This window comes from Geotrypetes seraphini, chromosome 1 (genome assembly GCF_902459505.1).
Source record: "Geotrypetes seraphini chromosome 1, aGeoSer1.1, whole genome shotgun sequence".
In the NCBI taxonomy this organism is placed as follows: domain Eukaryota; kingdom Metazoa; phylum Chordata; class Amphibia; order Gymnophiona; family Dermophiidae; genus Geotrypetes; species Geotrypetes seraphini.
This window is the reverse complement of record NC_047084.1, coordinates 402,746,434-402,760,052: the sequence shown is the minus strand read 5'-3', so window position 1 is coordinate 402,760,052 and position 13,619 is coordinate 402,746,434. Positions and strand designations below refer to the sequence as shown.

At 45.2% G+C, this 13,619-nt stretch overlaps 1 protein-coding gene across 1 annotated transcript in view; it reads right to left on the bottom strand.

The window, feature by feature from the left end:
- LOC117347325 (dynein heavy chain 6, axonemal-like) overlaps positions 1-13,619 on the bottom strand; it is a 2,502,256-nt gene that overhangs the window by 1,169,543 nt on the left and 1,319,094 nt on the right. The window contains 1 exon segment of the mRNA XM_033918113.1: positions 6,959-7,141. Coding sequence (XP_033774004.1) covers positions 6,959-7,141 — 183 coding nt within the window.

Genomic DNA, 13,619 nt, shown 5'->3' with positions numbered 1-13,619 from the left:
AGTGGTCACAGGGATGAAGCAGGAAACTACAGGCCGATGAGCCTCACTTCAGTTGTTGGAAAAATAATGGAAGTGTTGCTGAAAGAAAGGATAGTACACTTAAGAAAATAAGAACATAAGAAGTTGCCTCCGCTGAGGTAGACCATAGGTCCATCCTGCTCAGCGGTCCGCTCCCGCGGCGGCCCATCAGGCCCATTGCCTGAGCAATGGTCTATACCTATCTATACCCCCCAATCCCTTTTTCTTCTAGGAATCTATCCAAACCTTCTTTGAAACCATTTAGTGTTTTCTTGTCTACAACAGCCTCTGGAAGCGCGTTCCATGTATCTACCACCCTCTGAGTGAAAAAGTACTTCCTAGCGTTTGTTCTAAACCTGTCCCCTTTCAATTTCCCCCAATGCCCCCTTGTGCTTGTGGTGCCCCTTAATTTGAAAAATCTGCCCTGTCTACTTTTTCTATGCGCTTCAGGATCTTGAAGGTTTCTATCATGTCTCCTCTAAGTCTTCGCTTCTCCAGGGAGAAAAGTCCCAACTGCTTCAATCTGTCGGTATATGGGAGATTTTCCATTCCCTTTATCAGTTTGGTTGCTCTTCTTTGTACTCCCTCAAGTACCGCCATGTCTTTCTTGAGGTATGGCGACCAGTACTGGACACAGTACTCCAGATGCGGCCGTACCATTGCACGATACAGCGGCATGATAACTTCCTTCGTCCTGGTCGTAATACCCTTCTTAATGATACCCAGCATTCTGTTTGCTTTCCTAGAGGCTGTGGCGCATTGCGCCGATGCCTTCAGTGTTGCGTCTACCATCACTCCCAGATCTCTCTCCAGGTTACTAACCCCTAGTGGTGTTCCCCCCATTTTGTATGTGAACATCAGGTTCTTTTTCCCCACGTGCATGACCTTGCATTTCCCCACGTTGAAGCTCATCTGCCATTTTTCGGCCCACTTTTCCAGCTGCATTAGATCCTTTTGGAGATCCTCGCAGTCTTCCTTGGTTTGAGCCCTGCTGTATAGTTTGGTGTCATCTGCAAATTTAATGACTTCACACTTAGTTCCCGCCTCTAGGTCATTTATGTAGATATTGAACAAGAGCGGTCCCAGCACCGACCCCTGCGGAACTCCGCTCGTGACCCCTTTCCAGTCTGAGTAGTGGCCCTTTACGCCAACCCTCTGCTTCCTGTTTGCCAGCCAGTTTTTGATCCATCGGTGGACCTCCCCTTGTACCCCGTGGTTCCATATCTTTTTAAGCAGTCTCTCATGTGGCACCTTGTCGAAGGCTTTTTGGAAGTCAAGGTAAATGATGTCTATAGATTCCCCTTTATCCACCTGGCTGTTCACTCCCTCAAAGAAGTACAATAAGTTTGTGAGGCATGACCTACCCTTACAGAAGCCATGTTGACTCGGTTTTAGCTGCCCATTTTTTTCGATGTGCTCACAGATGCTGTCTTTAATCAGTGCCTCCATCATCTTTCCCGGGACTGAGGTCAGGCTCACCGGCCTGTAGTTTCCCGGGTCCCCCCTTGCGCCCTTCTTGAAGATGGGCGTGACATTTGCTATTTTCCAATCCTCCGGGATCTCTCCGGTTTTTAAGGATAGGTTGCATATCTGTCGAAGTGGCTCCGCTATTACGTCTTTTAATTCCTTGAGTACCCTTGGGTGAATGCCATCCGGACCCGGCGATTTGTCGCTCTTTAGTCTGTCAATCTGCTTGAGTACATCCTCTTGGCTTACCTCTAAATCGACCAGCTTATCGTCTTGGTCTCCTATTACGATCTCCTCGGGTTCCGGAATGTTGGTTATATTCTCCATCGTGAAGACTGACGTGAAGAACTCATTTAACCTGTCAGCTATCTCTTTCTCTTCTTTTACAACTCCCTTTCGGTCTCCATCGTCCAATGGTCCCACTTCTTCTCTCGCCGGTTGCTTCCCCTTGACGTATCTGAAGAACGACTTGAAGTTTGTTGCTTCCTTTGCCAGTCTCTCTTCGTATTCTCTTTTTGCTTTTCTAACCACTCGGTGACACTCTTTCTGGTGTTCTTTGTGCCCTTTTTGGTTCTCCTCTGTTTGGTCTTTTTTCCATTTTCTGAACGATGCTTTCTTGTCGCTTATCGCCTTCTTCACTGCATTTGTTATCCACACTGGGTTTTTTGTTCTATTTTTTTTGTACCCTTTCCTGAACTTGGGGATGCACAGGTTTTGCGCTTCGTGCACAGTTCCCTTGAGTAAGGTCCAGGCTTTTTCTACGGATTCCATCTTCCCTATGTTGCCTTTGAGTTTCTTTCCCACCATTTCCCTCATGGCATCATAATTTCCTTTTTTGAAGTTGAGTGCCGTCGTTGTGGTTCTTTTCCCCTTTGATGATCCAATTTCTAGCCTGCACTGGATCGCGTTGTGATCACTGTTACCTAGATTTAGAATCAGAAAATAATATTAAATATTGAACTAGGCCAGTACTGGGCAGACTTGCACGGCCTGTGTCTGTGTATGGCCGTTTGGTGGAGGATGGGCTGGGGAGGGCTTCAATGGCTTGGAGGGTGTAGATGGGCTGGAGAAAGTCTTAACAGAGATTTCAGCAGTTGGAACCCAAGCACAGTACCGGGTAAAGCTTTGGATTCTTGCCCAGAAATAGCTAAGAAGAAAAAATAATAATTTTAAAAAAAAAATTTAAATTGAATCAGGTTGGGCAGACTGGATGGACCATTCGGGTCTTTATCTGCCGTCATCTACTATGTATGAGACAGATCTGAGCGGAGGAATTGAGAAGAAAGAGATGCTAAAAACGACAGGGGGACGGAAAGAGAGATGAAAAGAGAAAAATGCCAGACCATGAGGGAACAGAGGGAAGATGATAGATGCCAGACCAAGGGGGGGGGGGGTCTAGAGGAGAGATGGCAGGGGGAGACAGACAGTTTCTGGAAGGGGCAGATAGTGGATGGAACAGGCAGATGCTGGATTGAAGAGACAGGGCAGACGCTGGAAGGAAAAGAGTGAAAAGAAGATAAAAGCAGAAACCAGAGACAACATAAGGTAGAAAAAAAATCATTTTATTTCTATTTTGTCATTAGAATATATCAGATTTGAAATATGTATCCTGCTAGAGACATAACTGGAGATGCAAAGCTTAGGGCTATCTCGGACCAGGGGGCATTCCCCTAACACTATTCCTGTCATGTGTGACTGCAGTATTCTGTTAGCATGATATTTCTGTGTAGCATTTCCAAAAAGCCTTTGACAAGGTGCCTCACGAACGTCTACTCCGGAAACTGAAGAACCATGGAGTGGACGGAGACGTACATAGATGGATCAGAAACTGGTTGGCGGGTAGGAAACAGAGGGTAGGGGTGAAAGGCCACTACTCGGACTGGATGAGGGTCACGAGTGGTGTTCCGCAGGGCTCAGTGCTCGGGCCGCTGCTATTTAATATATTCATAAATGATCTAGAAACAGGCACGAAGTGTGAGATAATAAAATTTGCGGACGATACAAAACTATTTAGTGGAGCTGGGACTAAAGAGGAATGTGAAGAATTGCAAAGGGACTTGAACAAATTGGGGGAATGGGCGGCGAGATGGCAGATGAAGTTCAACGTTGAGAAATGTAAAGTATTGCATGTTGGAAACAGAAACCCGAGGTACAACTTTACGATGGGAGGGATATTATTGAATGAGAGTAACCAAGAAAGGGACTTGGGGGTAATGGTGGACATGACAATGAAGCCGACGGCACAGTGCGCAACAGCCGCTAAGAAAGCAAATAGAATGCTAGGCATAATCAAGAAGGGTATTACAACAAGGACAAAAGAAGTTATCCTGCCATTGTATCGGGCGATGGTGCGCCCGCATCTGGAATACTGCGTCCAATATTGGTCTCCGTACCTTAGGAAGGATATGGCGTTACTCGAGAGGGTTCAGAGGAGAGCGACACGCTTGATAAAAGGGATGGAAAACCTCTCATACGCTGAGAGATTGGAGAAACTGGGTCTCTTTTCCCTGGAGAAGAGGAGACTTAGAGGGGATATGATAGAGACGTATAAGATCATGAAGGGCATAGAGAGAGTAGAGAAGGACAGATTCTTCAAACTTTCGAAAAATAAAAGAACAAGAGGACACTTGGAAAAGTTGAAAGGGGACAGATTTAAAACGAATGCTAGGAAGTTCTTCTTTACCCAACGAGTGGTGGACACCTGGAATGCGCTTCCAGAGGGCGTAATAGGGCAGAGTATAGTACAGGGGTTTAAGAAAGGATTGGACAATTTCCTGCTGGAAAAGGGGATAGAAGGGTATAGATAGAGGATTACTGCACAGGTCCTGGACCTGTTGGGCCACCGCGTGTGCGGACTGCTGGGCACGATGGACCTCTGGTCTGACCCAGCAGAGGCATTGCTTATGTTCATTCTATAATAATTTGGCTTGTTCAGTTTTCTTGATAGTAGAGGGGATATATGTACAGAATATTACTTCTTTTTATACTTTAATAAAATATGTTCAATATAAAATCATAACTGAGACTTATGCAGATGGGATCAGATAGTTTGCGGGGACTAAGCTTGCGGAGACGGGACGGAAATGTGTTTTTTAAATTTCAGTCTTGGTAGTTTGCCAGTCCACAAAATAATTCTTTTATTTCTGCCTGTCCACGGGTGTAAAAAGGTTGAAAAACACTGCTCTAGAGCAGAGTCGGCAGCTGTGCTGAGGTGCAGGAAGGTCCCCCGATGACTCGTCTGCCGGTTTTGCTCTGGAAGAAGTAAGTTATATCGGAGGGGGTGGACCTGGCAGACACAGTCATCACGGGTCCTTGCCGCAACTCTCTGCGTCTGCTGGGTCAACCCCCTCCGACGTAACTTACTTCTTTCGGAGCAAAGCCTGGAATCATCGCAAGACCTTCCAGCACGTGGCTGCCGACTCTGCTCCAGAGCTAGTACGTCAGAGTGGGGTGGGCCAGCAGCCGGCAGCTAATTATCGCGAGAAAGGAGCAGGACTGCAGGAATGAAAGAGTGGTGCAGGGAGAGAAAGGGGGCAGGGTGGAATGGAAGTGTGGTGCTGATGGCATTGATGTACATGGAAAGGGGAGAGAGACATAAGGGGGAAGGATACTGGATGGAATTGAATTGGAGGGAAAGAAAGGGGGCAGATGCTGATTGAAGAGGGGTGAATGGAGAGAGAAAGGGCAGACATTGGATGGTAGTGTGGTGGGTAGAGGGGGAACCTATGCTGGATGGAAGTGCAGATGAGAGATATAAGGGAGCAAAGGCAGGAAGGAAATGGGAGGAGAGAAAGAGGAGAGTAGACGATGGAAGTGGACAGAGAGAGGAGAAGGTACTAGATGGAAGGGGTAGAGAAAGAGGGCACATGTTGAAAGGAGGGGGATAAATAAAAGGAAGGCACATGATGGGGGAAAAGGATTGAGTTAGGGAAATACTGGAGGGGGTGAGGGAAAGAGGTGGCAAGCTGTAGGTAGACAGTAAAAATGAAAATTGACAAGAGGGTAGTAAGAGCGTAATCTAGATGGATGCAGAAAATAAATTGAAAAGGAAAATGAGGGAAGAAAGGGATTGCAGAAGAGAGGTGTGGGAGAGGGAAGGAGAGGAGAGAGATGCCAGAGGGAGGCATACAGTTTCTGGAAGGGGCATAGAAGGAGAGTAGATTCCATATAGGGGCAGATAGATGGCAGACAGTGGATGGAAGGAAGAGAGTAACAAGAAGATGAGGAAAGCAGAAACCAGAGAAGACAAAGGTAGAAAAAAAATTTATATTTATTTATTGCTTTAGGAGACATGTGTCACTGTGTCTGTGGTGTTGCATTGTGTGGTGTTGCAGAGTCCAGCTTCTTGCTGGTTCAATTTAACCTTTGTCTATGTATTTCTATTTTATCCCCCCTTTTACAAAACTGTAGAGCGTTTTTTAGCACCAGCCGTGGTGGTAGCAGCTCTGAGGCTCAGAATTCTATGAGCGTCAGAGCTGTTACCACTGTGGCTAAAATCCACACTACAGTTTTGTAAAAAGGGGGGGGGGGGGGTTAGTTTGTGATTACATATTTCATACTAGGCGAAGGTGTTTTCTGTGTTCTGTGTGTTCGAAAGACATGGTTTTCTGTTAGGATTGACGGTGTAGGATTGATCTGTACTAGTCTGGCTTGATGTTGTACTGATCACTGCATATGTAAGATGCTGCCTTTTCCTAGGTACTCATGTGTGACATGTGGCTTGTTACTAAAAATCATGTTTTTCGTACAGATGGGGGGGGAGTGCCAAAAAATGATGGGCCCCGGGTGTCACATATGTTAGGTATGCCACTGGTGTGACATTATTCGCGCATGCTCAGAGGCCCTCCAGATGTGGCGGGGCTTTCCAGAACCTGGACAAACTGCCAGGTTTGAAAAGTCTGTCCAGGCACCCGGACATGTCCTCTAAAAAGAGGACATGTCTGGGTTTTCCTGAACGTCTGGTAACCCTAGCTATTAAAACACACATTATTTTATATGAATTAATAAGTGCAATTTTCAACCAAGCTAATTTACTCAGGTAAATTGTTTTGGGTATTTTGGATATACACTGATGTATATACTGATATGCTGCTGAAGATTCAAACTGCTGTGGCAGTATCCAGATAGCACCAAGGTGGAGTAAAGACAAAGAATAAAGCGGGGGGTGCAGTAATTCTGGCTGTATGACTAGATGATGATATTCAGCCACTATCCACACAGTTATATACAGTATAGTAGATAAATTTAGGTTAGCAAAAAGGCTATCCTAAATCACTGCGATTCATACAGTCGGTAGCAGCCACAGCTCTTCTTGCTATCTGTTTGCACACTGAATATACAGAATAAACAACACGGTCAGCACTTAAAAAAAACCAAACCAAAAACTACCACTGAATGCAGAGTTTGACATATAGGTTCAGTTTCATTTGTCACACATTTCATACTTCACGGAGCTTTTTAAAATACTTGTTACCGTTTTAAGATCCGGTCCTCCTTTTCCAAGAAGCAAAGAATCCAGCAAACAGCAAAGTGTTTTAACTTTACTGATGTCCACTTGAGCAATAGCTTGTGTACACTTCTTAATAACAAACTTTAGCCCATCTTCTACATAATGGCTAAACAAATCCAATAAATACTGCTTTGTTTCATAATTTAACTGAAATGTAAAAACAACATCATTTAGTTTTAGGAAGAGGAAAATAATATTCTCAAATATTTAATATTTAATTCTAGACTTAAGGAAATCCAAAATATAGTTATATATACAAATTTGCAACCTCATATTACTGAACTACTACAAATATTCAAAATATTTTCATGAATTTTAACTTTAATCAATATTCATAAATAAAGGAGCATGTTTGAGGGTTGAAAATGGGCACAACTATGCTAATCAGCGTGTGAGCATTGCTGCGCACTAAGGCCCATATTCTATAAATGACACCTTAACATAGGCATTGGTAGGCATCCTACCAGCGCCTAAGTTAAGTCCAAAATGACATTTAAATGCAGACATAAGAGACATTACAAGATACCTACCAGCGCTTAAAAATACAGAATCATGCCTCCAGAGGTGCCTATTACCATTGTAGGCTTGGCTAATGCTGGAAGTGGTGTTAGGCACCGGTAGGCGCCTCAGAAACCATGATTCACATCATACATAGACGCCAATAATGTAGGCATTGAAAACCCTGGTCTATATATCTGGCACCTATCTTTAGCGGAAGCATGACTCTCTAAACAACACCAGCGCGTGATTGACATGAGATTGATGACTTCTTTTAAGGCAGCCACAAATAAAGGCACCGTTTTGAGAATCTGGGCCTAACTAATTAGCACAGGATTAGTGTGTGAGCCCTTACCACCTAAAAATTGCCAATGGTCAGGAAAATAAGCATGTGGCCATTATCATAAAAATAGAAAAATCTGTCTAAAAGTGGCCTCAGCGCATGGAAAAGACTTGTGTTGGGGCCACCTTTTAGTATTGCTTGGTAAAAGCCCTGTAAAACTATACAATCCAGTAATGTCACATTATCTCAATTGAAAAGAAAAGCATATCTATTATTTTGCATCAAATAAACAGGCTAGAAGTAAGCTTTTTCTCCAACAATCTTCATATTAGGACAGAACATATCTTCATAATAGGACAGAAAAGATATTGGCTGCTTACCTTAAGGGGAGGAAAACAAGAGATAGAATTGATACAAGATGTGTTAGGATACCTTCGAACTAAGAAGTTCGATATTACAGAGCAGTTCACAAATTTTTATAACAAATTATATGCTTCAGAAAAACCCTTTTCTATGAGCCCCTGTGAAGACTTTTTAAAGAGACTGCAGGCTCTGTCTCTGATGAAACAGGAGAGGGAGGTATTACATCACAAAATTACTTTGGAGGAAGTAGAAGAAGCTTTGAAACAATTGCAGAATAATAAAACACCTGTAGACTGAACTCTGAGGACTTTCTTAGAGATCGGACTCCAAAGGTGACCCTTGAGGGGAGGAATGCTAGCCTAGTCAGGGCTAGATTAACGGGTAGGCCCAGTAGGCAGTGCCTAGGGCCCGAACTTATCAGGGGGGCCCACTGAACAAACAAGTACCGTATTTTTCGCTCCATAAGACACACTTTTTTCCCCAAAAAAGTGGGTGGAAATAAGGGTGTGTCTTATGGAGTAAATACAACTCCCCGGTACCTTTTTAAAATCCCAGCGGCTGCCTCCTGTCCTGATGTCTTCCGGCAGCGGTAGAGTGGTGCACAAGGCAGGCACGAGCTCCTCGCACACCTGCCTGGTCCTGCACCACTCACTGAATGGCTGCCATCAGTTCCAGCGAGTCCTGCGAGAACTGACAGCAGCCATTCAGTGAGCAGCATGGGACCAGGCAGGCATATGAAGAGCTCACGCCTGCCTTGTGCTCTGCTCTGCCGCTTCCAGAAGACATCAGGACAAGAGGCAGCCATTGGGATTAAAAAAGGTACTTAGGGTCATGCCTGCCTCGGGGGGGGGGGGGAGGGGAGCCCTGTCTGCCTGCCTTGGGGGACCCTGCCTGCCTGCCTGCCCTGTGCCCTGTCCCAGCCTGCCACTAGACCAGCCCTGTGCCCTGCCCTGGCGTACCACTAGACCACCAGAGGGGGGACAGGGTATAGGGCAGGCAGTGGGATAGGGTACACCATTTGGTTCAGAATTATTTTTCTTGGCTTTTCCTCCTCTATAGCTAGGTGCATCTTATGGAGTGAAACATATAATAAGTTTAATAGACGACTCAGCATTTCTTTTTTACGGTAAAGGGCCCCTGGGAAAATAAGATCAGCAGCACAACACATCGCATCGGCCCCTCCCCTGGCATCAGCGGCAACTGTTCTGTTTCAAGTGGTGCTCAGCCCAAAGCTTCCCCTCTGACGCAGCTTTCTGTTTCCGCCTGGGCGATTCGCGTCAGAAGGCAGCTTTGGCCGAGTAGCAGCACCACTTGCAACAGAATGGTTTGCTGCTGATGCAGGGGGGAGGGTCCGCGTTGCCAATCTTACTTAAGTTGCCTGCTGATCTTATGTCAATGCCGCCGGGACCTGTTGCTGTTTGGAAAAAAAAAAAAAAATCTGAAAGAAGGTAAGTGGTGGTGACCGGCGCGAAGGTGAGGGGAAGGGAGGGAGAAGGGCCTGGGGTAGAGCTGGGAGAGAGAGAGAAACGGTGGCACTGGCAGTTGGGCAGCTCGCCATTTGATTAAAAAAATCAGAAAGAAGATGAGTGGTGCTGACCTGCACAAAGGTGAGGGGAAGGAAGAGAGATGGGCCTGGGGTAGAGCTGTGAGAGAGAGAAAGGGACACGGTGGCATTGGCAGTTGGGAAGATGATGGAAGTGGGGACTGGAGAAGGGGGCAGATGATGGAAGTGGGGAGAAGGGAGAGAGAGAGAAGGGGCAGATGATGGAGGGGGAGAAGGGGCAGATGATAGAAGTAGGGAGATGATGGAAGTGGGACTGTAGGGGCAGAAGGGGCAGATGATGTAAGTGGGGAGGAGAAAGAGAGAGAGAGAGAGAGAGAGAAGGGGACAGATGATGGAAGTGGTGAGAACTTGTGATGTCAGTGTCAGGTGCTTATGGGAAAGCATCAGCAACAGTGAGGAGGTGAGAGGCCCTCACCACTGCTGCTGCTTTCCCACATGCTGGATGGGGGGCATATGCTGGATGGGGGGAAGAAGATAGAGTTAATGAGATAGATAGTGGAGGGGTGAAGGAAAAGGGTGGCAAGCTGTGAGTCAACACAGTGAAAAAAGGGAAACACCTGAATAGTAAGAAAGAATTTAATTTAGACAGAGGAAGAAAATAGAGAAGGAAGACAGAGAAGAAAAGGAAAGGGAAGAGAGAGGAGAGAGAAATACCAAAGAATGGGGAAGGAGACAGATATCAGATCTGAGTGGAGAAAATGAGAAGTGAGAGATGCTAAAAACCACAGGGGGGAGGGAAGGAGAGATGGAATGAGAGAGATCCCAGACCATGAGGGGAACAGAGTGAAGATGATGGATGCCACACCAAGGGGGGGGCACAGGAGGTGAGATGGCAGGGGGAGACAGACAGTGGATAGAAGGAAGAGAATGACAAGAAGATGAGGAAAAGGGGATATATATTGTCACAGGGTAGACCCTATGACTGAGAAAAATGCCTGTGCCAAGTGTTACGCAAAGGAAAATGTAGATACTGTTATCAGGAGGCTTATAAGGGCCAGCAGCAGTGCTCAGAAGGCAGTCAGCCACTGAACCAACCCAAGCTGGAGAAGAAATCTTATGAAGAAACCAGACTAGTTCCAAGAACCAGAAGCAGTTTACTTCAGCCAAAGGTACGGCTACTTATAATGATTTTGAAATGCTAAATGAGGAGTCTAATGAAACTGCTGAGAATAGAAAGAGTTTAGACACAGAGGAAGCCATGGACTATTATGAGGGAGGTTCTGAAAATGACCTTTATACTATGGAAACGGGAATAGAGTAAAACTGAAGTTTTGCTGAAGGGTTTTTATTTGTGCCTTGTTTGTGAATAAGTAAGCAAGCCTAGTAGCTGTCGGCTCAAGTGCTACTGAGATAGGGGCTGGCTGCCTCCGTGAACTGTAAAGTGAAAGTTTAATTGAACTATGCAGGGTTTAATGTGAAGTTTCTGCAACCACTTTGACTGTATTTTCAGGCTGTGGCAGTTGACTGTTGAATATTTTTATTTTTGTCTCCTTTTGACTAGATTGTGGGCTTTATTGGGGAGGTACCACAACTAACAGTCATTGTGGGAGGAGGTCCCTTCTTCCCTGAGCTCTGCCATCAGAAGAGCTCAGAGGCAAAATCCAGTCTGATACTGCCAGTGAGAATTTTGGAACTGAAATTATGTGAAATGATTTTGAACCAGCTGAGTTGCAAGAATACCCTGGTGTAAGAATCTTTTGAGTGGACCAGGGGACACAGGACATATTGAAATGCATTTTTGAAGCTATGTTTTCTTCTGAACCTTGTGAAGTGTGAGTTGAACACTGTGAGGCAACAAAAGCCTGTTGAGAAAAGGAAATTCTTGAGCTAAAGTACTGAATTTGTGTTTGATGCCTGGAAAGAATTCCAGTAGCTGTTATTTTGGTCTTTTTGAAATATTGAATCCCTGAATAAATAAAGTGATTTAAGTTTGAACTATCCAGGTAGTTTTCATCACTTAATCAACTACTCCAATGGGAACTGATTAACCACTCAGTTAGCGCCGTGTGCTTTGGGCTCTTTCGGGTACCCCTGCTTTGGGCATGGCCCGGCTTGGTGATGAACAGTGACAATATATATAATCATTTAATAAAAATAAACAAGAAAACAGGTAAATAAATGGGGGGGGGGGCGGGTAGGGGTGGGTTGTGTGGGCAGGGCCAAGGGGCCCAGTGTACTTGTGTGCCTACGGGCCCTCAAAGAATTAATCCTGCCCTGGGCCTAATGCTTAACCTTCAATAAGCCTGGTTTTAGAACATAAGAACATAAGAAGCGCCATCTCCGGATCAGACCTTCGGTCCATCAAGTCCGGCGATCCGCACACGCGGAGGCCCTGCTAGGTATACACCTGGCTTATTTTATAGTCAACCATATCTTTATATGCCTCTCTCAAGGAGATATGCATCTAGTTTGCTTTTGAAGCCTAGGACTGTCGATTCCGCAATAATCTCCCCTGGGAGAGTATTCCAGATGTCAACCACTCTCTGTGTGAAGCAGAACTTCCTGATATTAGTCCTGAACTTGCCCCCCCTTAGCTTCATTTCATGTCCTCTTGTCCGTGTCAAATTGGACAATGTAAATAATATTTTCTGCTCTATTTTGTCGATTCCTTTCAGTATTTTGAAGGTCTCGATCATATCCCCACGCAGTCTCCTTTTCTCAAGGGAGAACAATCCCAGTGTTTTAAGTCGATCCTCATATTCCAGTTTCTCTATACCCTTCACTAGTTTAGTTGCTCGTCTCTGCACCCTCTCCAGCAGTTTTATATCCTTCTTTAGGTAGGGAGACCAATGTTGGACGCAGTATTCCAAGTGGGGTCTGACCATTGCCCTATAAAGCGGCATTATAACTTTCTCCGATCTACTCGAGATTCCTTTCTTTATCATGCCCAACATTCTATTTGCCTTATTTGCCGCTGCCGCGCATTGTGCCGACGGCTTCAGGGTCCTATCTATCAGTACACCCAGATCCCTTTCTTGTTCACTTTTACCCAGAGTTGCACCTGACATTCTGTACTCGTATTCCTTATTTTTACTGCCTAAATGCATTACCTTGCATTTCTTCACGTTGAACTTCATCTGCCATTTCTCCACCCATTTTTCTAACCGACACAAATCGCTCTGGAGTTCCTCACTGTCCTCCTGCGATCTGATTGCCCGGCAGAGTTTTGTGTCGTCTGCAAACTTGATGATCTCACTGGATGTTCCGTTTTCCAGGTCATTGATATAAATATTAAAAAGGATCGGCCCAAGTACCGAGCCCTGGGGTACACCACTAGTCACTTTCTCCCAGTCGGAGAACTTCCCATTTATGCCCACTCTCTGCTTCCTGTTTTCCAGCCATTTGCCTATCCATCTTTGTATATCTCCCTCTATGCCATGGCTTTGTAGTTTCCTGAGAAGTCTTTTGTGTGGAACTTTGTCAAATGCTTTCTGGAAGTCCAAGTATATTATGTCCACCGGCTTTCCACTATCAATTTGCTTGTTCACGGTCTCAAAGAATTGGAGTAAATTCGTCAAACACGATTTCCCTTTCCTGAATCCATGTTGACTGGGTTTCATCAAGTCGTGTGTGTCCAAGTGCTGAACTATGCTATCCTTGATCAGTGATTCAATCATCTTGCCGGGGACAGACGTAAGACTCACAGGTCTATAGTTGCCCGATTCTCTTCTCGATCCTTTTTTGAAAATTGGCGTGACGTTCGCTTTCCTACAGTCGTCTGGTATCTGACCAGTTCTGATTGACAGGTTTGCAAGTTTTTGCAATAACTCTCCGATTTCAACCTTCAATTCCTTCAAGACTCTCAGGTGAATTTCATCCAGTCCAGGGGATTTGTCACTTTTAAGTTTGTCGATCTGGTAGTATATCTGATCTAAGTTCACTTCAACTGTGGTGAGGCTGTCCTCTATTTCTCCTGT